The sequence below is a fragment of the Schistocerca americana genome, chromosome 1 (genome assembly GCF_021461395.2).
Source record: "Schistocerca americana isolate TAMUIC-IGC-003095 chromosome 1, iqSchAmer2.1, whole genome shotgun sequence".
In the NCBI taxonomy this organism is placed as follows: Eukaryota; Metazoa; Arthropoda; class Insecta; order Orthoptera; family Acrididae; genus Schistocerca; species Schistocerca americana.
The window spans coordinates 857,301,488-857,329,080 of record NC_060119.1 but is presented as its reverse complement, the minus strand read 5'-3'; the positions used below and the strand labels follow the sequence as shown (position 1 = coordinate 857,329,080).

Genomic DNA, 27,593 nt, shown 5'->3' with positions numbered 1-27,593 from the left:
TGTGAAAAGTGACAATTGTCTCTAAATAAGGAGAAGTGTGAGGTCATCCACATGAATGCTAAAAGAAATCAGTTAAATTTCAGTTTCATTATAAATTACACAAGTCTAAAGGCTGTCAGTTCCACTATATACCTAGTAATTAGAATTACAAACAACTTAAAAGATAATGGTGTGGGGAAGCCATACCAAGACTGTGTTTTATCAGCAGAACATGTAAAAGATGCAACATGTCAACTAAAGATACTGCCTACACTACACTTGTCCATCCTCTGGTAGAGTACAGCTGTGAAGTATGAGGTCCTTACCAGACAGGATTGACGGAGGAGATCAAAAAAGTCCAAAGAAGAGCAGATGATTTTGTACTACTGTGAAACTTGGGACAGTGTCTCTTGGACATGATAACCGAGGTGGGTGGCAATCACTGAAGCTGTTTGATAGTGGAACAGTAGAGAAATAGTCAGTAGGTGATTTAATAAACCTTCTGCCAAGTACTTACGTGCCGTGATCAGTCATGTTGATGTACATGAAAGGAGATGAAACAATATTTGATATGTGATAGGCTAGTAGACTGTCATGAAATATCTTACAGTTACCAAGTTTATCCAATAACCTTATGTTACAACACTTATACTCTTGTTTTATTTGATAACAACGCATTTTGTGCTAAAAAACTGGCATAACATGAAAAATTAACTTTGAAAGCAGGCAATGTACCGTATTTACCTGAAAATAAGACGACCCTCAATTTTAAAGAGGATGCTTCAGAAAAAATTATTTTTTTAACATACTCTGACTAATCAAAATTAAAAACTTTTACTGCTGAAAGGGTTTTACCTAGAAAGTTTATAAAGTGTCTATTTAAACTTATGTCATTTATTCACTGTCTACATTATACAAAGAGTGATAAAATAAACAAAAGAAAATGATTTACATTAATTTTTAACTTTACTGTCTTTTTTGTTCCTGTCATCTGTGGTATCACTATTTTTAATCATCATCATCATCATCATTCTAGCAGGACAGCTGTGAAACTTATATCTTCATTGTCAGAAATACTTGGCCATTTCTGAGATTGTGGTTACAGTAGGATCTGAGAACATGACTTTTTTTCCTGAACATGCAGCAGATTTCACTTCAATATTAATGTGAGAAATTTGCATCATCTCTGGCTTCCAAACATATCGTCTGTCTGCCACTCTCTCATTGGCTGTGTTAGACCCTATCATTCCTGTTATACCTCACGATGAGCGTCGACAACATTGCCGCACAAAATACATAAGTAGGCCACTGGCCATAACCTAGACTTTTAGTATCTGTTGCAGAAATCTATGCTACTGTTGAGTATTTGTCCAACTTTGAAGTCAATTCGATTCTGAGTACAAATGGATTCAGGCAAACTGCAGTTTAAACACGGTAGCTATTCCTAAAAAAGGTACAGTACATTCCTGTGGTTGGCAGCATGATAAAATTTGCTACCAAGTTACCACTCCCTTCCCTGCATTCATTGTAGTTCTCAACTAAGCTGCCAAATGTCACACGATTGTGTGACCGAGGTGAATACTGCACTGAACGAATCGGCTATTCAGGAAATGTTGAGCCTATTTGAACAAAAGCATTGTTTGCTAAGCCCTGCCCTTTGGAATTCTTCAAAATAAAGTTGTACAAAACCTCAAAAGTCAAAGCTTTACCTGTAAGTGCAGGATGACCTCTATATTAATCTCTTAAACGATGTAAAATCATTGACCCCAGCAGTTATAGTTTAGTTTGTGAATATAAGATGACCCATATTTTTCAAAAGATGAATTTGGAAAAAACCTTGTGTTATAATCAGGTAAATATGGTAATAGGCAGTAGAAAATTCCATGCTTGTGTGTACGTACCTGGTCGGAGTTCAACAAGGGAACAGTGCTGCTCAACCCATAATAAGGTGGAGCGGTATAAATCATCAAGGCTTGCAGTGCTCACAGCTGCTGTATATGATGACAAAAGTGGTTCAAATAATATGCTAAACTGAATATGTGTTAAAGTAAAATACTATAATCCCAAACAAATAATCTGAAACATGTTTAATTTTAACAACTGCTAAAGAATGAGTGAGAAACAGTAAGTGAACAATGGGTCAGAATTAGAAAATATACGCTACAGAATATTAAATAAGGAATTGTAATAAAGAATTGTTGGCAAAAGAAAACTTTAGAAAGAAGATCCTATGAGATAAAACCCGACCCATCAGAATTTGCTAAGCAACTGGAAAGGAGAATGTCTGAACTTAAGTCTTACAATAATTACAATATTTATATATATTTTCAAAGGAAGGCTAGAATAGTCTTATATATTTACTACAGCAGATGTTAGTAGGATGAAAAGTATTGAGAAAATGAATTCATTCCTGTAAAGTAAGTAAAAATGGGATTTCCCCTCCATGGCAAAAATATAGTTGGTCAATAGCAACTAGTCATGTCACCCAATATGCAAGGGAGCATTTAAAATCAAAACAAGAAAAAACAAAGGTACACAAAATTTATGAGGAAGAACAATTACTCAGATAGAAGACTGAGGCCACTGCCAGGATATCATTAGAAATTTAAAGGTGGTGCATAAACAAGAAAGAAGGGAACACAAACAAAAATAAGACTGACAACATATGGAGGGGAAAAATGGAAGTGGCAGGAGGAAGTAAAACATAGTACTGATTTTGCAAATTAAATTTTTTGTGCCTGCCAAGGATCAAATACAAAAATAATGGAATCTGCCTTGTTGTCAACTTCTTACCTCTTGAGCCTTTTCAGTTTTGTTGTTTTTTTAAAAACCTCCTTTAGGTGCCTTGCCAGGAGTCAAGATCACACTGAAAACTCTACAGAAGCAGAAGCAGACAATCTGGAGCTGAAGAATAATCATACAATCTTGCAGCAGTCATGTGCAGTGGATCACACTGACTACAACCACCTCCTCCTCATACTACAGGCCTCATGACAAACTCTGAATTCTGAAACAATGACTGTTAAAAAAAGTAAAGCAAAGTCTGTGGTGCTAGCCCATGGTTGGGCTATTGGCCTATCTGTAGGGAGACTGCAGCCTTTCTTTGCTGTGGTACTAGGAGATACAGGGTGGCAGGTAAATTGTCTTGGTTGCCTTTTACACACAAGAAGACACCTAGTACGCATTTAATACCAGGTTGAGCGGATCTGAAGCCATACTGGAGGGACTTGAACAAGAAAAATCCCCACTCCTATCTGGGATTGAACTCAGGAGCTCCAAGGCCAAAGTCTAACACCTTGCGTGCTAAAGACCATGGCCACAAAGTGAATGTTACTGGTGGCAAAAGCTATAACCACTAATTGTAACAAAATTAGTAACCAAGTTTCTGTGAGATATATGAGGTTTGATTTTTAAGTAAGGTCCGAATTGTTGTAGACACTAGTAGATCGCGCGTATACCGCAACGAGCATGTGCGTCGTGTACCAGCATGCCTCGGGAACAACTGTGCTCAGTTTCAGCTCTGTAGCTAACCTGTACAGTTCTGTTCTATGCTTTCAAAATGTTTAAGACTGTCAACTCACCCGCCACGTGTGAGGTTTGTTCAGTGATATGGTTTTTGTCAGCAAGGAACCTGTCTGCTGCAGAAATTCATCAACATATTTGCAAAGTGTACGGTGATACTGATATGAGTGAAAGCAAAGTGCATAAGTGGGTGTGAGAATTCAAAGCTGGCCGCGACAACGTCCATGATGAGGACCGGTCCGGTCGCCCTTCTTTGATTACAGACGATTTGGTGGCTTCAGTTGAAACGAGGGTTCGTGAGAACAGGCGCTTCACAATAACAGGTCTCTCAAACGAATTTCCTGACGTGTCGAGATCAGTGCTTTACAACACTGTTTCTGAACACCTAAAGTTTAGGAAACTGTGCTTCTGTTGGCTCCTGAAACTCCTAACAGAGGACCACAAAAACCAAAGAATTGAGTGTGTGATGAAGTTCTTGACTTGTTATCATGAAGAAGGTGACAGCTTCTTGAGTCAGATCGTAACTGGAGACAAAACAAGGATTTCGCATATTATGCCCAAGTCGAAGCAACAGAGCATGGAATGGAGACACAGAACATGGAATGGACACACACACACACACACACACACACACACACACACTTGCCTGTAAAGGTGAAGGCCAAACAGACTCTGCCCCAGCACAAAATCATGGCGTCGGTGTTTTGGGATAGGCATGGTGTCTTGTTGGTCAACTTCATGCAACAAGGAACCACTATTAATGCAGAAGCTACGCAGAGCGATTCAAAACAAAGATGCGGCATGCTGACAAAGGGAATTGTCTTTCTCCATGACAATGCAAGACCACACACTGCAGGTCAGACCCACAATTTATTGGACAGTTTTGGCTGGAAAGTTTTAGACTACCCACCCTACAGTCTTGATCTTGCACCGAGTGATTACCATCTGTTCCTCCACCTCGAAGAACACCTCACTGGCAACCGTTACAATTACGACGAAATGTGAAAATGGCAGTGAAGTCTTGGTTACTGGAGCAGGCGTCAAGTTTTTATGAAGAGGGTATTTTAAAATTGGTTGAGAGGTATGATAAGTGTTTCAACAAACTTGGCAACTATGTCGAAAAGTAGAGTGAAATATGTACTTTCTGAAAATAAATTTACTTTTATGAAATAACCTTATGTTCAAATGGACCTTACTTAAAAAACACACCTCGTATATGCATTGTTTAAAACATTGAGTATTGCAAGAAGAGGTAGTCTCCATCACTTAAAGCTCTATTTTACAGAAAATCAGCCATAGAAGAGTATGTGTTGGATTTCAAATTATTTCTTTTTGCACACGTTATTCTGAACAGAGTTCATGTTGGTGGCACATAAAAATGTATTTAAAAAGTCTTGCTACTAGCTTAGTTTTGTGCACATGTGAGAATAGTTTTTATGTTGACAGAATAGTTATATTCTTGGGATGCTATACAAGTGTTTTGTGCCACACCAAAGAGGAAACCATGATAATGAGCCAAAAATGTTTTCAATCCCCAAAGTCAACGGTCTTCACTGGAAACGGACAGAAACCATTCAACGAGGTAATTTTAAAGTTAGACAAAATTTGAAGGTAAGCTGAGCATTTTGTCATTGTTTCATACTGTCCCAAAATATATGTGTTTCATATTAGGGATCCAAAGGCACTTGCTGGCTGCTGAACCCATCCTCATAATCTTTCTCAGCTCATACTTGTCTGAGGTCTACTGCACAATGTTTTTCAATTTTATCTTTTTTTCATATCCTCAGAATGAATGTACAATGGTACCTAACCAGAAACTGCAGAAAAGAGCATTGCAAGTTCCCTACTTATGTCACACTTGTAGCATGCCCCACTGCATACACTTTGCACCTGTCATGAAACATGGTAATATCGCCTAGACTTGTGATCAGCAACTACAATAAGGAAGCCCAGTTACCATGTTCACTTCACTTTTTTGTTGTTTTCACTGTCTGTCTGTTACATGTTATAAGTTCGTTGCTGACTGTCTACTACTAGTCACAGTTACAATGCAATACAGCTGCCTACCAGGTTCAACAATTATGGGCCACATTCAGATTTACAGTAATGGAACATGAAGTGGCTAATATACAAAACTGTATTTGTCAATTTTTATTTGATTTTTGTAGATCCAAATATGGCACCTAATGGCCCAAGGCAGTAATCAATTCTATTGGCTCAAGTCAGTAATCAATTGTACTGCATCACAACTTGACTGTAATGAGTACTCAATTATAGATTTCCAATGGCTGATTTCCTGTTGATACAAATTGTACCACTGTTGTTATTATGGAAGTTTACATTAATATCTGGGTGTTCCAGAGGTTAGTAATTACTTGATAGTTGAAAACATTAAGCATCACATTTGCACCTGCTTTAGAATTTAGTGGTATCGCATACATTATTCGGCCAAATCTTTTGAATCAATTGTTGGCTATTAATTACCTTACATCATACTACATTTGCTCACATAATAAATGTTTCCTACCTCATAAACAGATATTTTCTCTCACATTCACTGCATTAACTTTCTGGACTGACTCAGAAGGACAGACAAATACAAAAGTAAAAAGATCTACTTACTTCTTGGATCACAGGTATGTAACAGAAACAAGTCCTATGTGTGCTCTAATCGAATTGTTGTCAAAAGACAAACATATTTTTGCTAATATAGTTTCATTATACATTCTTCTTGTGTCATTACATAAAGTAACATGTACCGTCAAACGGGGTTATTTTGGACACCGGGATGAATTCGGACAGTATGGCTTATTTGCTCTTTGCTACTGCATAGAAACAAAGAGTCACTTATTTTAACTTCCATGCGCCAGTTATTTTAAGCGCAAGATTGCATTTATCACTTTCCACAACTTTTATTTTGCGTCAATTGTTTCCCTAGGTGAATAACTGATGAACAGTCTCTGTGTTAAAAATCCATGCATTATCGTAAAGGGGAAACTTTCTATTGTTGTGCCGAGCGGGAAGTTATTGTAACCATAATTGTCAACGCACTCAGCAGCTAACAGCATTGAGACAATTTCTGTACAAGTCTGTTGAGTTTCTCATGCAAGGTTATAAAATAACAACGGTTTTTGTAAAACTGTGTACTGTGTGGGGTGATTTCGGACAATGCAAAGAATTTGTAAGAGCAGGAGAGGTGCTACAGTACGGTGTAATTATGACCCAGAACTTTTAGATAAAGCTGTTCGTGATATTCATAGTGGTAAATTATCGTACAGAAAAGCATGTGATTTGTATGGTATACCTAAATCAACCCTACAAAATAAAGTGCAGGAAGCACATCCGAAAAAATTGGGAGGACAGCCAGTGCCAAATAAAGAAGAAATGGTGAAGCAAGGTATTTTGAGGGCTGCACATTGGGGATTTCCTTTCACTATATTGGATATTAGATATTTAGTTAAAGGCTAACTTGATAAATCTAGCAAAAAAGAGAAGAAATTTCGTAATATCGTGCCAGGAGAAGAATGAGTGCATTTATTCCTCAAACGACAGTCAGAATATTAAATGAGCTTGAGCAGAAGTGAACAAAGAGACTGTTTGTTTAAATTATTGCAAAGTAAAAACTTATCTGTAATATATAAAATCCATTATATCATTCCATATCACTTATTCATAACAAAGGGCTCCCTTAAAATGTGTACAATGTCACCAAAATCAAATAAAAAGCATGTAGAATTTGAAAAAAATGCAGTAACTGTCTGAAGTCACCCTCTATATACTGTAATTTCAGACAGAGATTTAAAAACACACGTGTCCGAAATCACCCCAATCCATGGTGTGACTTCAGACACTTTATTTAACTGCCTCAGATAAATATACCTACATATATACTTTCTGGTTATGGGATATTTTATTCGTTACACATATACCCTACCACTTCCATAACAATTAATTTAATCTAACAATATATACGAAAGTTACAATCAAAATAATGACAAAATCGTCTGAAATCACCCTGTATGACGGTACTTTGAACAATTTACAAGAACTAATTTGTTCACGAATCTACTTAAGTTTAGGATTAAGAATAATAAACTACTTAATAGACATACAAGAATGTCTGAAAGGATACGATCCAGAACTTCCAGTTCTCTAGTGTCCTGATACGAACATATTCATCAAACATTTCTTTCATTTTACTGGTTCGTTGCCGTGAGACAGGCGCTCCAGTAGCTGGAAGCAGCGCCTGACAATTGCTGTAACAAATAATTTATCCAATGATCCTAAAAAAATGGTTTTATATCCTTGAGATGCTTCCCCTGTGCCAAAAAGCACGTTCGCACCCTCACACACACACACACACACACACACACACACACACACACACACAGAGAGAGAGAGAGAGAGAGAGAGAGAGAGAGAGCACTGAATGCCCACTTAACCACATAACAAAAATTATTTCAAGGAAGTTATGTTTACTAATTTCTAGAAATAGTTGAAAATAATGAGATAGTAGTAAAATATTAGATCTCCATACATTATAATTTCTAGGACTTTTAGAGGGGAGTGAGTACAAAATATTTTGAATAGGAACCCATGTCCAATGGTTTCAATTCAGATGTGTAACACATCCATGTCTGTCAAGGGAAAGAGAAAAATCTCAAGAGCTTCTTGTCCTAGTATGCCAATAGGGTAGACAGGATGACATGTACTATGTCAGACAGTCACCTGATGTGGGGGCGTATGTAAAGTTTAATTTACAGGACTCCTGTAGAGGCAGAGGAAGATCTGCTGGCACGAATTTTGGCTGCTGCACTTGAAACTGAAGAGGCACCAGGTGGGATGGAGAGTTTGTACCAGAATGTGCTTCCTAGGTAAGATGTCTGCAACAACGCTGGTGTTCGCCACATCGAGATGCTGTTGTAGTGCATCAGTACTGTTCTGTACATACAGTATGCTGGGTCCTTTTTTGTTCCGGAATAATGTACACATGTAATGTTTAATTGTTTACATAAACAAATGTGCTTAATTGATAAATGAATGTTTTGTTATGTTTTCTTTCAAACTGTTACCAAATACTTGTACTGTATCATGTCTAATTCAGTTTCTCAAGCAAAAGTGGACAAGTTACACATCTGAATTGAAACCATTGTACAACAGAAACAATTAGTTTCCGGACATGGGTTCCTATTCAAAATATTATGTAATAATTCCCTCTACAAGCCCTAGAAGCTGGTAACTGGAATTTCCAAACACCCAGTATTTATTTTTTTCAACAACTCAGTTAACAAAATCAATAATAGGAATGAGAAAATCTATGAAGACATAATAGCACTTACTTAGGTACAAAAATATATCTTATTGTTCAGAAACAAACATTTTCAATCACTTGTCAGCAAACCATGAAAAGATCAGGTATTAATGAAGAAGCACCATGTAAGCTACATCTCAAGAATGCGTTGGCAGCCAGTTCCCTCATTACTGAATAACTAGTTAACAGAATTTATTGTAGGCACATAAGAACACAAGTGGTAGCCAATTTCCCCCTACAGAATAACTTTCAAGCAGAATTTATTATCCGCACAATTTAAAGTGCAGAAAAATGATAGGTATACGCAATTGCTATAAACTGTCTGTTTATTAAGCTTGCTCTCTGGGCTTGGTTACTACAGTTTAGGATTTAAGTTATTTATTTTCATATGTATATGTATACATTCACATGCTTATGGGTATTTGCTGTATTAATTATATATTTATATATACGATTTATATTTATATACAGTCACAAGCAACTAAGCATAATATTTCTTTTTTCCTACCACGTTGTAATTAGAAAGTAAATTTTATTCTGTCTGTTCAAAGTTCTTGGATTTCTTACAACTAAACTTTAAAGATTCAAAGCACATTAGGAGCACTACTGAAAAGCTGAGGAAAAAGCTGAGGAACAGCACCTCTGAAGTTCTACCTTGAACCATCACCAACTAGCATTTTCAGGTGGACTTTCTAAAGTAGGCACGAAAGCTGCACACACTGGTGGCTAGTACCGTTACAATTTTCTACGTAAGGTTAAGAACTAAGCATTTGGTTTCGAAATGGAAGTTTTATTTTTCTTGGACGGTAATGGAAATTTCAAAAATAAAATGTTCTGGAGCCATACCTAATTGATGCATTGAGGCACTCTATTTCCTGGCGGAGACTCAGCATCTCCTCTCGCAGCTGATCCCGTTCAGCTCTCAGCTGTTGGATGTATTCCGCACCTTTCTGCAACATTGCTGCCTTACTAAGCTGTGAACACCATCAACAAAGAAAACTCAAGAAACATTTCACCATTACATCTGAGTGACACTATTGACAACATGTTTACTTCTTAGTAATTTCTAGTTATACAAAAGTGAAATGAGATACATCACTACCTTTTCAGAACTACTGACACTTTTGTTTTTGTAGCAAATAATTAAATTGCAAGAAGAAAGCCACATTTTTTGTTTACCGAATTTCTCACATGGCAAGTAAAGTCAAAACTGTATTGCTATTCAGCACACTCAATATCAGTGACAGCCTGCTGACTTTTAAACTATATTCTGGAGACTAGAAATCTACTCTGTACGAATCAGCACGAGTTTCAAAAAAGACGATCGTGTGAAACCCAGCTTGCGCTATTCGTCCAAGAGACTCAAGAGGGCCATAGACACGGGTTCCCAGGTAGATGCCGTGTTTCTTGACTTCCGCAAGATGTTTGATACAGTTCCCCATAGTCGTTTAATGAACAAAGTAAGAGCATACGGACTATCAGATCAATTGTGCGATTGGATTGAAGAGTTCCTAGATAGCAGAACACAGCATGTCATTCTCAATGGAGAGAAGTCTTCAGAAGTAAGAGTGATTTCAGATGTGCCGCAGAGAGTGTCATAGGACCGTTGCTATTCACAATATATATAAATGACCTTGTGGATAACATCGGAAGTTCACTGAGGCTTTTTGCGGATGATGCTGTAGTATATCAAGAGGTTGTAACAATTGAAAATTGTACTGAAATGCAGGAGGATCTGCAACGAATTGACGCATGGTGCAGGGAATGGCAATTGAATCTCAATGTAGACAAGTGTAATGTGCCGCAAATCCATAGAAGGAAAGATCCCATATCATTTAGGTACAAAATAGCACCTCAGCAACTGGAAGCAGTTAATTCCACAAATTCTTTGGGAGTAGGCATTAGGAGTGACTCAAAATGGAATGACCATATAAAATTAATCATCGGTAAAGCAGATGCCAACTGAGATTCATTGGAAGAATCCTAAGGAAATGCAATCCGAAAACAATGGAAGTAGGTTACAGTACACTTGTTCGCCCACTGCTTGGCTACTGCTCACCGGTGTGGGATCCGTACCAAATAGGGTTGATAGAAGAGATAGAGAAGATCCAACGGAGAGAGATGATAGATAAACTCCAGTGGAAGACTCTGCAAGAGAGACGCTCAGTAACTCGATACGGTATTTTGTTGAAGTTTCGAGAACATACCTTCACCGAGGAGTCAAGCAGTATATTTCTCCCTTCTACGTATATCTTGCGAAGAGACCATGAGGATAAAATCAGAGAGATTAGAGCCCACACAGAGGCATACCGACAATCTTTCTTTCCACAAACAATACGAGACTGGAATAGAAGGGAGAACCGATAGAGGTACTCAAGGTACCCTCCACCACACACCGTCAGGTGGCTTGCTGAGTTTGGATGTGGATGTAAATGTAGATACTGTGCTGCTCCTTGATGACACTTGCAAGCAGGAAAGAGGGCAGTGCTTGCTCCTCAAGGTGTTAACAGTGGTGCACTGGCAAGAGGACAGTCCGTTTCTGTCCTGAGCAACAGCAACTTGGCAGTGTACGGCACTCTTGCTCTGGGCAGATTAAGCAGCAATGATGTGGTGGACGACTGTGGCTCGCTGTGGATCTGCATGTAGACAGACGGGAGGAGCAAGTGATTGCTTCCTGGGCTGGATACTGTACTCAGCCCATTGCTTATGAATTGCTGCGGTGGCTGTATTGAGTGACAGGAGCTATCTGTCAACTGCACAGTGCTGCTACAATTGAGTTAACCCTTTTTTTGTATATTTGTTTGTGATATTCTTCCAAGATCCTTTCTGGCAGTAGTCAATTTCATCACCACACTAAGTGTTGCTAATTTTAAGATTTAATGCACATACATAAAAAAATCTATTCAACAACTGGTGGCAGGAGAACAGTTTTTCTATAGGTCTATATTACATTTTCAAACATTGGTTATTTTTGTTGGTATAATTTTAAAAATTGGCACAGGTTATTGAGAATAATCTAGTCTAAGGTATTTCCAATTTAATTCATTAGTGTTTCTTAAGTCAGTTTTAAGTTGTTTGTGTTTTTAAATTGCTGAAGTTCTAGTTGAGAGGTTTGTCTTGTAAATAAAGTTGTCTAATGGTACACCAAGTATGGTTGGTCACAATCAAACCCCATATTGCCTAGATGGCCTGTTAAATACTGGTAAATATTTGTAGTAACTCTATTGGCCTATTACAAAAATGAAATAAACTGATCTGACCGATAGATTCTTCACAGTTAACTGATAATGTCTTTGGCATGACAACACAAAACCATAAATTTCTCTTCATGTGCCAGAGGAAACAGAAATTCCATAGTTAGGTTCAGCGTATCTGCTGTATGGCCCATAAACAGAAGCATTCGATCTACACATCCTTGGACCTTTCAAGTTTTTGAGGTAAGAATAATAAAACGTCCATGGTTCAGTGAGTAGGACATTGCTTTGTTTTTATTTGAGTGAAAGCGCATGGGATAAAAATTTAACATGCAGGCACTGGCCATGGTGAGGTTGTGCAGCACATGATGATGATGATGATGACGATGATGATGATGACGATGATTATGGGGAGTTGGTTGGGAGGAGATGACAGAAAAGGGCTTTGGGGAAGAGAAAGTGGTGGCAAAATGGGTGAACTTATGGTTTTGGGGCAAGGAGAGGGTAGGTGTGGGGCAAGGGATTATTGTAGACTGATATAAGGAGGATTATGGGAGAGAAGGATGTCTTGCCAGGGTAACTCCAATCTATGAGTTCAGAAAAGCAGCTGCTAGGTGGAAGGATCCAGTGCTCAACAGCGTGTTCCACAGCCTGATGGTCAATTCTGTTCTTAGCCACAGTTCGTTAGTGGCCATTCATTTTGATGGACAGTCGGTTGGTGGTCATGTACACATAAAATACTTTGAAGAAATTGCAGCAGAGCTGGTAATGTCTTGGCTGCTTTCACACGCGGCCCCTACCTTTGATGAGATGGGATGGGATAAGTGTTGTGACTCGCCGATCATTCAAAGCGCCGCCGCGCAATTACGCGCGTCCTCTACGTGCGGCGCTGTCTGCCAGCCATGCAGCAGCTGCGCCACCTAAGCGGCCAGCCGAGCAGCGGCCGCTAGACTGGGACTCAGTGCTTATTCGAATGCTAACGTGTACACATGTCTTGCTTGTCAACTTACTCTGCGACTTATATGTGTTGTGTCATTCTGAAATATACTTGTTAAACTTGATGTTATAACAATTGGCGACGAGGTAGTGGATTTTTCCTTCTCACCGTTGACCCACAGGGTTCCATGGCTACTGTCGAGCAACTTTTGCAAAATCTCCTTGAACAGCAAACGCTTCTAACAGCAGTGGTTCGCGATTTCGTCGCGGCGTCAAATGCGGGGCGTTTCTCGTCGTTGGCTGTACCTCCTTTTCCTCCTCACGACGAGACAGCGGAAGACTGGTCTGATTATGAAAAACGTCTTCGACAGCACTTCTTGGAATTTCATGTCACGTACGAACAACCACGTAAGTCTCAGTTCCTTTCCTGGATTTCACCTCAAATGTATCGGTTGTTGTCGCAATTGGCTCCTTTGAAGGATCCTGCATCTTTGTCCTTTGCTGAAATGTGCTCACTTCTGTCTGTCTATTTTCAAAAGCAAACGCATGTGGTAGCCTCTCGTGTTGCCTTTTATCGTTGTCCAAACCAGCCACATCAATCCTATCGTGCTTGGGCTGCTGAACTTCACGGCCTCAGTCGAAAGTGTCAATTTGTTACTGACGTTCACAAAGAATCCTATGCCGATTCCATGGTACGGGATGCTATTATCCGGTCGGCGCCCGACAAAGAAGTTCGGCAACGTGCCCTTCAGTTGGCGAATCCAAGTCTAGATGAAGTTCTCTCCATTGCGCAGTCTTTTGAAATTTCTCGCGCCGCTGGGGCGCAAATAGAGGCGTGGGGTGATGTCGGGGAAATACAACCTCTGTGCGCTGTTTGACGACGCGTGCGGCACGTCCCCACCGGCCGATGTGGCCGCAGTGCGCTCCCACGCGCAGCCTCGGCCTAGCCGTAAACAACCCGCTAAGAAACTGCAGCAAAACCCCCGGCAACTTCCTTCATGTCCGCGGTGTTTTACGAAACATTCACGTGAGGATTGTCCCCAACATTGGGCTGTGTGTCACAATTGCAAAAAGAAAGGTCATGTGTCTTCCGTTTGCAAATCCGACCGCATAAATGATGTTCATGAACATAACGCTGATTCTGATTCTGTGTTGTCTGTCAATTGCACTTCTTCCCTTTCAGGGAAGTTATTCCTCACTGTCCAAATCCTTGGTCGAGATGTTTGCATGCAAGTGGATACCGGTTCTGCTGCCACTATAATTAATTCTCAGACGTATCTTCAGTTGGGTTCTCCACTTCTGTCACCTGTCACTCAGCAATTACGGATGTTCAATAAACAGAAGATTTCTCTCTTGGGACAGTTTAATGCTGAGGTATCTTACAAATCCGTCGTTCACACTGTTCCCATTTTTGTGGTCGACCAGAGCAACGCAGAAAATCTTTTTGGTTTTGATGCCTTTCGCGTTTTTGGGTTCTCCATAGATGACTCTGTCAATATTGTCTCTGATGCTATTCCTTAAGCTCAACTGTATTCCTTGTTGACGACATTTTCATCCCTTTTTTCTCCTGGTTTAGGCCGTGCAAACAATTTTGAAGCTCATATCACGCTCAAACCCACTGCTCGGCCTAAGTTTTTTCAGGCTCGGCCCATTCCTGTGGCCCTTCGTGATGGGGTAAAACAGGAGTTGGATCGTCTCACTACTTCAGTGGTCTTGCTTCCTGTCACTTCCAGTGAGTGGTCCTCTCCTGTCGTCATTGCTAAGCCCAATGGTGATATTCGTCTCTGTAGCGATTTCAAAGCCACTGTAAATGCTCAATGCCTCATCGACACTTACCCTATGCCCCGTCCTGAAGAACTGTTCACTAAACTTGCTGGAGACCAATATTTTTCTAAAATTGACCTGTCAGAAGCTTATCATCAACTTCCTCTCGACGCTGCTTCCCGGCAGTTTCTGGTCCTTAACACGCCTTTCGGCCTCTATCAATACCAATGCTTGCCCTTCGGGGTTGCTAGCGCCCCTGCTCTCTTTCAGCGATTCTTGGAACAACTATTGCTCCCTGTCCCTGGGTGTATCAATTAGATGGACGACATTGTTGTCACTGGCTCCACCACTGAAGAACATCTTCAAAATCTCCACACACTTTTTCATGTCTTACAGACTGCCGGTCTTAAGTGTAATCTTCAGAAATCACAATTTTTTCAGGCATCTATTACGTACTTGGGGTTTCAACTCTCTCGGGATGGTATTCGTCTGCTTCAGCAAACTGTCGCTGCGATTGATGCCCTTCCTCGCCCTACATCTGTTAAGGAACTGCAGGCCTTCTTGGGGAAAATAGCATACTATCACAAGTTTTTACCGTCTGCAGCTTCGGTGGCTCAGCTGTTGCATCGCCTGTTGCATAAAAACGTGCCTTTTCACTGGCCCGTGTCATGCGATGCGGCTTTCCAGAAATTGAAGACTATGCTGAAACAGGCCCGGGGCCTGGCTACTTATCGACCTGGTCAACACCTTGTTCTTGCCACAGACGCCTCTCAATACGGGGTCGGTGCAGTCCTTGCCCACCGTTTTTCTGACGGTTCGGAACAACCCATTGCTTATGCCTCCAAAACGCTCACGGATGCCCAACAAATTGAAAAAGAAGCTTTGGCCATTATTTATGCTCTTCATAAGTTTGGTGTTTTTCTCTATGGCTCCAAATTTCATCTCGTTATGGATCACAAACCACTTGTTTCCTTGTTTCATCCATCAACATCACTTCCCGACAAGGCTGTACACCGCCTCCAGCATTGGGCTCTTTACTTGTCTCGTTTCAATTATGAGATTCATTTCCAGCCAACGGCTCAACATGCAAATGCTGATGCTCTGTCTCGCCTTCCCATGGGTCCCGATCAGGCATTCGATAGGGACGAACTTTTGTGTTTCCACCTGGATGTTGCCGAGCAGTGGGTTGTGGACGGGTTCCCCATCACTGGGGACAGGCTGGCGGCTGCTACGATTTCTGACCCTACCCTCTCCCGGGTTTTACACTGTATTCAGAAGGGTTGGCCAGATCGCCTGTCCGCTAAGACTTCTGATCCGTTGCGGAACTACTACGCTTTGCGCTACCACCTCACGGCTAGGGATGGTGTTATCCTCCTCTCCACTGACAATGCTTCGCCGCATGTCGTGGTACCTGCGTCTTTGCGTGCTTCGGTCTTGCGCCTCCTTCACCAAGGGCACTGGGGTGTGTCTCGCACAAAATCTCTGGAGCGCCGTCATGTGTACTGGCCTGCCATCGACTCTGAAATAGCACACATGGTCACTGCTTGCGGCCCTTGTGCGTCACAGGCCGCTGCCCCGAAGTCATCTTTGTCACCGTGGCCTTCGCCTGAGAAGCCCTGGGAGCACATTCATGCTGACTTTGCGGGACCCTTTTTAGGTACATATTGGCTCCTTGTAATTGACGCCTACTCTAACTTTCCTTTCATTGTCCGTTGCACGTCGCCTACCACCGTGGCAACCACCAGTGCTCTCGCCCGCATTTTTTCTTTGGAAGGCCTTCCCTCTACTCTTGTTACTGATAATGGTCCTCAATTTGCCTCTTCCGAATTTGCGGATTTTTGTGCTCGTCACAGCGTTATGCATGTCATGGCCCCGCCATTCCATCCACAATCCAGCGGTGAGGCTGAACGACTGGTCCGCACATTTAAGGCTCAGATGCGGAAACTTCTGACTTCTTCTGCTGCTGATGATGCGCTTCTCCAGTTTCTGGCGTCTTACCTTTTCACCCCCATGGGCGACCACAGCCCGGCTGAGCTCTTACATGGCCGACAGCCCCGCACGCCACTTCATCTTCTGTGGCCTCCCACCTCACGGCCACAGGTGCCTTCCCTTGGCCGGTTCACCGCTGACGACCTCGTCTGGGTACGGGGATATGGCAGGCGGCCAAAATGGAGCCCGGGCCACATCTTAAGATACCGTGGCAGACGCCTGTATGAAATCCAGATGGACACGGGTGTTGCAGTACGTCATTCGGACCAGCTTCGGCCTCGTGTGCCAGCAACGCCTGTTCCAAATGCCGCTACACCACTTTTGGCCCTACCTGACGCTCGGGATCTTGGCATCTCTCAATACTCACAACGCAGCCCTCTCACCGTCATCGCGATGCCAGCACAAGAACGGACACCACCAGGAGATGTGCCCGTGCAGGAACCAGATGACCATCCTCTGTCAGAGCAAATCTACTTGCCTCCTCCTCCAACGGATGCCGACACATCGCCCATGTCTCATGTCATATCAACTGGACTTGCTGCAACGGGCAGATTGGTGCAGGGGGTCCCAGCAGACTCGACCCCTACGTCTCCTGTCATCTTGACCCGTTATCATCGGGGCACTTCCGTCCGTACGGGAAGCCTCCTCCTCGAGACTTTACGGTGAGTCAAACAACGCCTATGGACGTTAGCCATCTCCAGGACACCTCCATCAAGACCAGTGCAACAATTTCAAAGGGGGAAAAGTGTTGTGACTCGCCGATCATTCAAAGCGCCGCCGCGCAATTAGGCTCGTCCTCTATGTGCGGCGCTGTCTGCCAGCCATGCAGCAGCTGTGCCACCTATGCGGCCAGCCGAGCAGCGGCCGCTAGACTGGGACTCAGTGCTTATTCGAATGCAAACGTGTACACATGTCTTGCTTGTCAACTTACTCTGTGACTTATATGTGTTGTGTCGTTCTGAAATATATTTGTTAAACTTGACGTTATAACAATAAGCCTGTAGTGTGACTGGGATAGTATGGGTTGGGTGAGTGAATCAAACGGGTACTGCACCTAGGTTTCCCACAGGGATATGACGAATGTGGCAATGGGTTGAGGGTGGTGTGGCATCAGGGTGGAACGAGGGTATTGTGTAGATTGGGTGTGTAGAGTGGAATACCACTTTAGGAGGGGTGGGAAGAATTGTGGGTGTGTTTCATTTCTGGGCTCGATCATAGATAGTTAAAGCCCTGGTGGAGGATATCGTTCAATTGTTCCAATTCCAGATGACATAAAGTGATGTGGGAGTTGTTCCTTTGCAGCTGGTTCTTCGAGACGGGAGGGTTACTGAATGGAAAATCTGTCTGTGGACTAGACTTGGGGGCTGGTACCTATCTGTGAAGGTCTTAGTGAAACCTTCAGCATAAAGGGCATGGGAATTGTCTTCACTGTAGATGCACTTTCCACGGATGGCCACCAATATGGCAGCGATTTTTTGGTGTGGATGGGGCAACAGCTGTTAAAATGCAAATAAAAGATAATTATGGAACTTAACTGTTAAGAATCTTACAAACACAAATGTTTTACTCTGCAAAACAGAAAATAAGTTAATGTTCTATTCCTTAAACAGTGTCAACTTTGCTTTGTTTCAAAAACACTAATCATCAAATTGTCTCACACCTTTGCATTTGGGTTCTGATTCAGTTGAGGTATGAGAGAATGCAACATGTCAAATCCATTCTTAATGTTGCAACGTCGCTTCTGCTCTGCATTTATATGGCACATACGGCGATGTTCCTGAAATAAAGAAAATTTGTTTCCTTCTAATAAGTTTATAGATGACAAACTATTTATAATTAATCTAACAAGTCCAAAATTTTTTATTCTTAACTTATAAAAAAGTCCTTTTCATTAACATTACGTGGATCTTCATTATCATCTTTACAATAATGATGAAATATTTTTAAAAAAACCATTATGTTTATCATTACAAAATATAATGTACAATTTTCATGAATTGCTTGCATGGGAACCTTTACAGACACTTATACCTAACTGCACTTATTATGCAAGTACTGCATAAAACTATGAGGACACCAAAGTATGGAATTAAGTCGTCTTGTGTATTGCAAGAGTTCTGTTGGCAATGACAGTGGCCTATCTTTCACTAGCAACAGATAAAAAGTCCTGCACTGTGGATATAAAAATTTAACACTATCTTCTAGGCAAATATTACTTCAGTCTCAAAACAGAAATTGGTTCCATTTCACTAACTGGTAGGGCAAAACCACTGTATAAATGCGACCATCCCCGTGAAAGGTGCCTCCTGAATGAACCGAAGTTCAGACCATGAGGTGAACCCTATTAGGCAACCTCTACACATAATCAATGGTAGTGAACCAGCCTTGAAATGTGATTATGTGGCCAGGAGACTATGGTGGAACCCACCATGTTACCTCTTGTCATGTACTGATGCCTCTGCCACTGTTACCATTAGGTCCGTATGGTGCCGATATGAGCCGTTGGTATTCAGCTCACCTCCAATAGTGCCAGGCAGTGTGAGGCTGGCCACCAGGCAGTGCCGTGATCAAACATCAAAGGACAGCTCTGCATCATGGCCTGCATGTGCTGTCTTTGATCACCGCCACCACTGCTCACCGACAGACAAACTAAATTCATTTGCTTTTGTACATTCATCGTAGTTACTTCTACTCTGGTCTTTCTGACTAATCATGAACTGTGTTGTGTAGACTGTCCTTGGCTGTAGTCTGGAACTGGTGTGGAATATCAGATTGGTGTTCATATTAAAACCGTTATAACTTTGTGTGCGTTCTTACTTGTGTGGGGAGTTAGAACACAGCGGCAATGAGGGGGTTTGGACTTTCTTGCTGTGTTTCTGGACAATTTGATGATGACAGCCAGGGCATTCTTGGAGCTGATTCATCAAAGCATACTTTAATAATGACTGGAGAGCCACCAGTGGTTGGAAATGCAGCAGTGAGATCACATGTCCATGTTGGACAGGATGTTGATGGAACTGCTGGTCAAAACAGAAGAGCTGCCAGCCCAGCTGCCTTCCTTCCCAGTCCATGATGAATCTGCAGAGGTCTGGGAGATAGATGAAAAGTTGTTGCAGCATATCTTCGTCGCTTTCAAGGTAACAGACGCCGGGACCATTAAGGCTCTTTTTCTGCTGTGAACTACAACCCACACATATAACTTGTTATAGACATTAGCTCTGCTTCAGGAACCCTCTACCCTCTCATTCACTGAAATGAGTTGTTTACTGATGTCTTATCATTACTGACATGCTCAAGTTATTTTCTCCTTTGCTTATTGTCAGTGCAGGATGCAACTTCATCTAACATACCGTGCTTGGACAGTACAGTTGCAGGGTCTCAGCTGGAAGTGCTGACTCGTTACCTCTCGGCATAATGTGTCTTACACCGATCTGTGGTCAGGGTTGCTATTATTAGGTAGGTCACCAACGGAGAGATCCACCAATGGGAGCAAAAATTTGAAGACACCATCTAGAAAGAAGTCCTCTCAAATGCTCACTTTACGTTTTTCATGTGGCAGGCTACCAGTTGGAATCCTGGGTGGATATGGCCACAGTGACAACAACTGGCACACAGGTTTCGGCATGTCCTCTGAGGCAGAAATTGTGATGGTGCAGCATGCCCATAAGCCAGACGCAGGCTGCTTTCTTCTAGCCCCTTCCTTCTTGCCCCATGTCTTTTGTTCAACATGACCAGCTGGTCTATCTCAAGCATTGGTCTTCCTCCCATGATAGTCAGAAGAAAGGACACATTGCGGTGATGTGTAATCCTTGGCCCACTCACACCACACCATCGAGCCCCCAACCTATGGGCATCAATGTGTGTGACACTTTTACGAAGGTACCCAATAAGTTGTTTCTCACTGTGAGTATCAAGGAGGAACCTTTTCAGCTGCAACTCCAATACTGGCAACTCGGAGTCTCTCATTCATTCTCACACATATTTGCACCTTGGAGCCTGCTGCTGGCACTCGCTATGCTTCATCTTATGAGCTGCAACAGGCAACAGATGCCCATATTTGGCCAATTTATGGCAGGCACGATGTACAAGTCTGTGGTCCAACCATTAACCATTCTTGTGGTGAGCAGTGCTTTCAATGAAAACTTGTTTGTCTTGGGTGCTTTCATGGCCTTTGGATTTATGGACTCCGATTCAGTTCTTAGATTTCTGGCCAAGTGTGGTACCAGGAACTTGAAGAACTTTGCAAGGGATTAATTGTCATTTTTTTCCCACCTTTTTCTTACCGCTTTGCAATCAAATCAAGCACGAAATCGACAAGGTGACGGCTTTGGATGTGACTGAATGTATTTCGTCAAGCCAATGGGCTACGCCACAAGTGGTCAACAAGAAAACCGTGCCACAAGTGGTCATCAAGAAACTGTCTCACAAGCTCCACATTTGCAAGCATTTTAAAATGACAATAACCACTAGCAGTGATCAACACTTACTGCATCCCGCATTCAGATGAATTGATGGTGAAGCTGACAGGAGGTCATTAGTTTTTTTACAAGTGGATTTCCTGGAGGTATATCTGTTGATTCCGCTCGATGAGTCATCTCACCAATAGATAGTGGTCAATACCCTCTATGAACTGAACTGTACAAATACAAGCAGTTGGTTTCTGAAGTATCAAGTGCTCCTGCAATTTTTCAACATTTCTGGAGCAACTCACACAACACATTTCTTGTCATATCAACTCTCTGGATAATACTGTCATCATTGGTCCTTCCATGGAGAAACATCTTCAGAACCTTCGGCTTCTGTTGCAGACACACAGAATGCGCGTCTCACATGTACTCTGTGTAATTAAGAATTCTTTCAGCCGTCTGTTGAATATATCATTTCCTGTCAGGAGATTAAGTTGACCATCAGTCATATCACTGCCACTTACAGTCTTCCATGGCCCACTAACCTGAAGGAACTCTAGGCTTTTTTGGGTAAAATTGCCTGTTACCACAAATTCATCCCAAAAGCTACTACCATTGAGTATTCTCTAAATCGGTAACTGAAAAATGGTGCACCATTTGTTTGGATGGCTGTGTGTGACAGAGCATTCATGATGCTGAAGGACAGTCTTTGTTTGGTCCACTATTCAGCCACATTTCAGCCTGGTAAACTGCTTGTCTTGGCTACTGATGCTTCCCAGTTTGGGCTTGAGTCTATTCTGGCTCATTGCAGTTCCAAGGTTCAGAGCAGCTAACAGGACTTGCCTCAAAGACGCTAAACACAGCGCTGAAGAATTACTCACAAATTGAGGAGGAGGCCCTAATCGTTATACAGGATGGTCCATCTGAAGTTTCGAATGAGATTATCTCGAAAACTATACATCGGGTAAAAATAGTGGGTAAGACAAGTTCGTAAGCTCAAACGGGGACATCATATGATACTACACGTGACCTCCAGCCCCTGCCCCCTTGCGTGGGGCGGGGAGCAACTTTTAAATCATAAATAGAAACCCCCATTTTTTATTGCAAATTTGGATTCTCCATAAAAATGTAATCAAGTTTCATCTGAAACATTTTTTTAACCATTGACAGATGATGCTGAAATCGAGAAAAATTAAAATTGGGGAAGAACTGAGATTTATTTAGAATGATCTGAGAAGGACGCATCAAATCAATACAAAATGCGCACCATTCCTTTCATTACGCCAAATCAAGCTCTTTTTTTACAAAATGTATCCTACTTACCACAGTTTTTAATGGAGGGAGGCGGAATAGTGTTAAAATCTCGTTAGGGAACTCCTCACAATTGCATTACTCATCTGACTTCGCGCTACCATGGCCAAACTGCGAACTATGGATCAGTATAAAGGTCAGTGCAATGCGATCAGACTTTCAGATTGTGAACCGTAAACATCAGCTGACAAAAGTAAATGATTCTTTAGCGAAACATGGCTCACTATCCTCCTACAGAGATTGTTGATATGATGTTAGTTTTCGGTGACTGCCATAACAATTACGCTGCAGCTGCACAATTGTATGCGGATCATTTCCCAACAGATGACATCCAAGCGAAAACATTATTCAAAATTGCACTCAATGAGCCTGTAATGGATACATGCACCATCCACCTCGTCATCACGAATACAATGAAAATGACGCTCGTACCCTTACCGTTCTTACTTGTGTTCAACTGGATCCCGAAATGAGTAGTCGTGCGATTCAGAGACAAACTGGAATACTGAAATCAACTGTTTTGAGGATTTTGAAGACACACAAATATCATGCTTATCGTATCATACTGACACAGGCATTACCGCTGAAAGATATGCAAATACGTGTGTATTTCTGCCAATGGGCCTTGTAAATGATCAGAGATGACAATGATATTTTTAGATACGTTACGTTCACCGATGAAGCCACATTAAAAAACAATGGCAAATTAAATCATCATGATTATCATTATTGGTCCCCTGCCAATCCACACCAGCACAGACCTGTAGACAATCAACACAAATGGCCGTTAAGGATCTGCTGTGGAATTTAAAACAGTTATTTGAGAGGACCGTATTTTTTTGACCGAAATGTTACTGGTAAATCTTATTTACAACTTCTCCGCGATGATTTGTTGGAGCTAATGGAAGATGTTTATTTAGAAACTAGGCAATGAATTTGGTTCCAACAGGACAGAGCAGCTCCCCATTATGCTAAAAATGTGCGGAATGTTTTAAATTTACAGTACCCTGGTCAGTGGGTAGGACGCGGCGGACCAATTCAGTGGCCTCCATGTTCACCAGACCTAACATCTCCTGATTTTTTCTTGTGGGGTTATTTAAAAAATATTGTTTATGAAAGACAGCCCACAGCCCGAAACGATATGGAACAACGCATTCGAAGAGCGAGTGCAGCCATACCACGGGATGTGCTGCTCAAAACTGTGGACAGCTTTTGCAGACAATTGACTTTATGCATTGAAGGAAATGGGGATCATCTTGAACAATTTCTTCAGGGCTAATTTCATTAATTAAGCACCCCAAATTGTGAAAAGCAAGGGGTCTCACACTAATGAAGCACCTCAACATGTGAGAGGCAAAGGAACATCATTCTACTACATCCATGTCGTCATTCCTGGGTAACGCTAAAAGTAGGGTACAGTACATTTTGTACAAAAATAGCTTAATTTGGCATAACAAAAGATTTGGTGCACATTTTATTTTCAATGTGATGCATCTTTCTCGGATAATTCTAAATAAATCAGAGTTCTTAACCAATTTTACTTTTTTCTCAATTTCAGTGCCATCTGTCAATGGTTTAAATAATGTTTCAGACAAAACTTGATTACTTTTTTATGGAGAATCCGAATCTGCAATAAAAAAATGGTGGTTTCCATTTAAGATTTAAAAGTCTCCCCACACCCCACCCAAGGGAGTGGGGGCTGGAGGTCACGTGTAGTATCATTTGGCGTCCCCCTTTGAGCTTACGAACTTGTCTTACACACTATTTTTACCCGATGTATGGTTTTCGAGACAATCTCATCCGAAACTTCAGATGGACCACCCTGTATATGCGATAAAGTAGTTTCTTTTATATGGCGTGAAGTTTCACCTCATCATGGCCCACAAACTACTTATGTCCCCCTTTAGCTCATCTCCCCGACAGGATGGTCCACAGGCTGCTCCTCAGCTGTTACAGTTAAGAGATTCACTTCTGCCCGATGGTTCAGCACTCCAACACAGATGCCCTCTTGTAACTTCCTAAGGGTCCCGACCCCTGCAAATATCCAGGAGGCAATCTTTTGCTTTTATCTCAATGAGGGAGCTCAGCATGTGGTGGACAGCTTCCCTGTTATGAGCTCAAGTGTAGCTAATGCCATCAGCATGGATCCTGTTCTATACCAGATGCAGCAGCATATCCAGTAAGGTGGACGGAACGGCTCCTGACCCAAGCTGTTGGACCCCATCCATAATTACTTTGTGCTGTTCCACAGATTACGCAGCATGGTATCCAGCACATCAAAGCACCTCCATTTGACACGCAGTTTAACAGAAAAGTGGAGCATCTTGTATGGACCTTTAAAATGCAGATGAAGAACTATATGAGGATGCTCCGGTGGAAGTGGCGCTCTTTTTCCTAGTTCTTACATGGCCATCCCTACTAGTGGGAAGAGTCCAGTGGAAAGGCTGCATGGGTGCCAGCCACACACCTCGCTGCACCTCCTGCTGCCAATCCCTTGCCCACCGCCTGTGCCAACGTCACATACTAGGCGCCCTGGCCCCATATCTGGATTTGCGCCTCAGTCATTTTAAGTGCTGGATTCCGGCAGTTGTTCATGAGCCAGTGTTGTCTTCACAACACAGAACGGTTACAGGTTGGAGGCCTGCCACTGGAACTAACTGTGCCTGCAGGTGGGCTACACACCCACTGGCCCTCTTGCACCTCCTTTGCTGTCCACATGTTATATCCTGGTCTCCAACCTCTTCTCTACTTCTTGGTGCAGTTCCTCTCTCTCTGATCTGGCCTACAGCAATGTGTTCCCCTTTGCCTCCCATGCCCTCAGCTGCTGTTTTTTCCAGGCCTTCCTGGGTCACACAGGGCTGGTGGCAGAAGAGTTCTTCCCGCAGGGTGAGCTGCTGAGTGGACCATTGGAGCTGCCCCAGTACATTCCTATTCCTGTCCCCGAGGAGCCGGAGAACTGCATCACTTCCACTCTGGCACCACAGACACTGGCAGATCGCACTGCATGGTGTCTGCCCGTGGTAGAGTCATCATCATAAGAGCTACTTCCAGCTCCATTCTATGGTTACTGCCAATAGAGAGCTTCTGTCTGCATTGCACTCAGTTTAATGCGATGCCCCGGAGGTCATGGACATTGCTTCCTGCGTACCTGACTACAGCACATGGCGTGGGGGAAGGATGCTTGGTTCGCACTGAAATCACTATTGCCCCTGAAAGGGTAGAGGACTGCAGTAACCCTCCACGCTACTGCTTGCCACATACTGACGCTTCCAATGCTGCTACCACAATGTCCTGCACAGTGCCGATGTAAGCCGTTACATTTCAACTCACCTGCCACAGGTATGATTGTCATTCTGGACGTTTGTATGTCACCATGTACCCAGATTCAGTACTTTACAATGCTCCATACAAATTATCTGCTTGGGTCGCAGGCACACTAACTAGGAGGATACTAACTACTTGCCACCTTCTATGGTTTTTAAGTTGGCTGTGACTCAGTGTAAGTTACTTGGGATATCTTCAAAAGACATGCTAAGAGCTCTTGGTGAAAAGTTAAACACTTGTTTAGCATGAAAATAAAGTCTCATAAATGCAACTTCAATTGCCAGAGGGATGAAAGGGTTAATCAATATGACACTATGGTGCATCCAAATTTTTATTGAAACACTATGCATGGTGGAAAATATGTTGAATATTTGTATTATGACATATATGAAACAGAATGACTTCATCTCTCCAAGTGAGCAGAAAGAGGTATGCCGTGGGCGACTATTTCAGTTCGCTAACCACATATTATTGTCCATCATTCCCAACCACTTTAATTACAACCCACACATGTCTATAAATCTCAGTACAGGAGTGATAGGATGTCAGGAGACAGCACATAGAAACAAGGGACTTTCCGCACAAGTCTTCTTTGTTACCATATCATTTAAGTCTTGTCTCTGAGACCTAGCAGAATGGCACCACCTTCTCCAGTCTCTGTTTATATAGAATTAGTCCTGGACTTAGTTATTTTCTGGATAAATGCATGATATACACTGAATACACAGAAGGAGTTGGAGTAAATGGATATTTTCACAATGAATATATATTGCATGCTTCAGTGGCCTCAAGATCCCTTGCAATTCTGCAGGAAATATTGTATATTTGTTTCGTAAAATTATCTTGAGGACAAACTCGAGGGAAGCAACAGAGTCCCTAAAAGAATAGTACTGTTTAGACCTGTCTGTGAGCACTACCAAATAGTTGTCATGCACGTTAAACTTTTGTAAAATATTGAGTTAGGGCTTCTTCAGTAATCATGGGAGAAATCAATTCCAACCCTAGCTAAAGAGTCAATGTTTGTTTCACACAAAGAACCACCAGATGATGAAGTGTGTGAATCTTAATGTTGTAATTGATCATGGGAGATTCATAAAAGAAAAAGAAAATCCATGGTAGGGTGAGCAACAGATGGATATACCAGTTATTCTGTAATGTATTCCTGGCACACCATCAGCAAATGCCAAGAGATTGCATGTAGCACCTCCCCCCCCCCCCCCCCCTCCCCATCCCCCACCAAGTCAGAGAAATGAGTGCTACTGGAATAGAAAACTAGAGGAACTGATTATGGATACAACTGTAAAAAGAACAAACCACTTAAAAAGTCTATGTTATCAAATGGGACCATATTAGATGAATCTGAGTTATCACCATGTGAGTAAAAAAAGGATACACATTCATTACCTTTGGGGGTGGTCCCGAGTCCCTTCTTGAACTACGGTATGGTGGAGATTGTGGACTCCCAAGTGGTGAAGTCCCCAGAGGTGAACTCAAATCTGATGGTGAGTTCTTACATGGGCTTACCATGCTTATCTGCAAAATGGAGAGAATTACACACTTTTGCATCAGAAGGTTCCGTTTGCTACTCCATTTCATTTTGCAATGAAAAATGATAAACATGTAACTCACAATGCAATACAAATTTAAATACAACTAAATGTAAGAAAACACTCCATGGCATTCAGAAATATCCCATTCACATACTGAATTCAGAAGCTAACAATTTCCTTTGATGTATTTTTCAAAAATTATGTTGCACATTTTCTCTTAAACTAGATTTCCGTACTACTTAACAAATCCTACAAAATCCTAAAATTTTGTAACACTTAGCTTTTTCTTCCATATGTGTTTTTCTTT

The 27,593-nt window shown here is 41.9% G+C and overlaps 1 protein-coding gene across 2 annotated transcripts in view; it reads right to left on the bottom strand.

Moving 5' to 3' along the window:
- The window catches only part of LOC124613573 (MLX-interacting protein), a 403,061-nt gene that overhangs the window by 49,173 nt on the left and 326,295 nt on the right, over positions 1-27,593 (bottom strand). For both annotated transcript variants that reach the window (XM_047142290.1, XM_047142297.1), the window contains exons 11-15: positions 27,141-27,269; positions 18,356-18,472; positions 9,659-9,786; positions 7,634-7,757; positions 1,881-2,010 (exon numbers count right to left, since the gene is read on the bottom strand). In XM_047142290.1, coding sequence (XP_046998246.1) covers positions 1,881-2,010; positions 7,634-7,757; positions 9,659-9,786; positions 18,356-18,472; positions 27,141-27,269 — 628 coding nt within the window. The remainder of the gene's footprint in view (positions 1-1,880; positions 2,011-7,633; positions 7,758-9,658; positions 9,787-18,355; positions 18,473-27,140; positions 27,270-27,593) is intronic.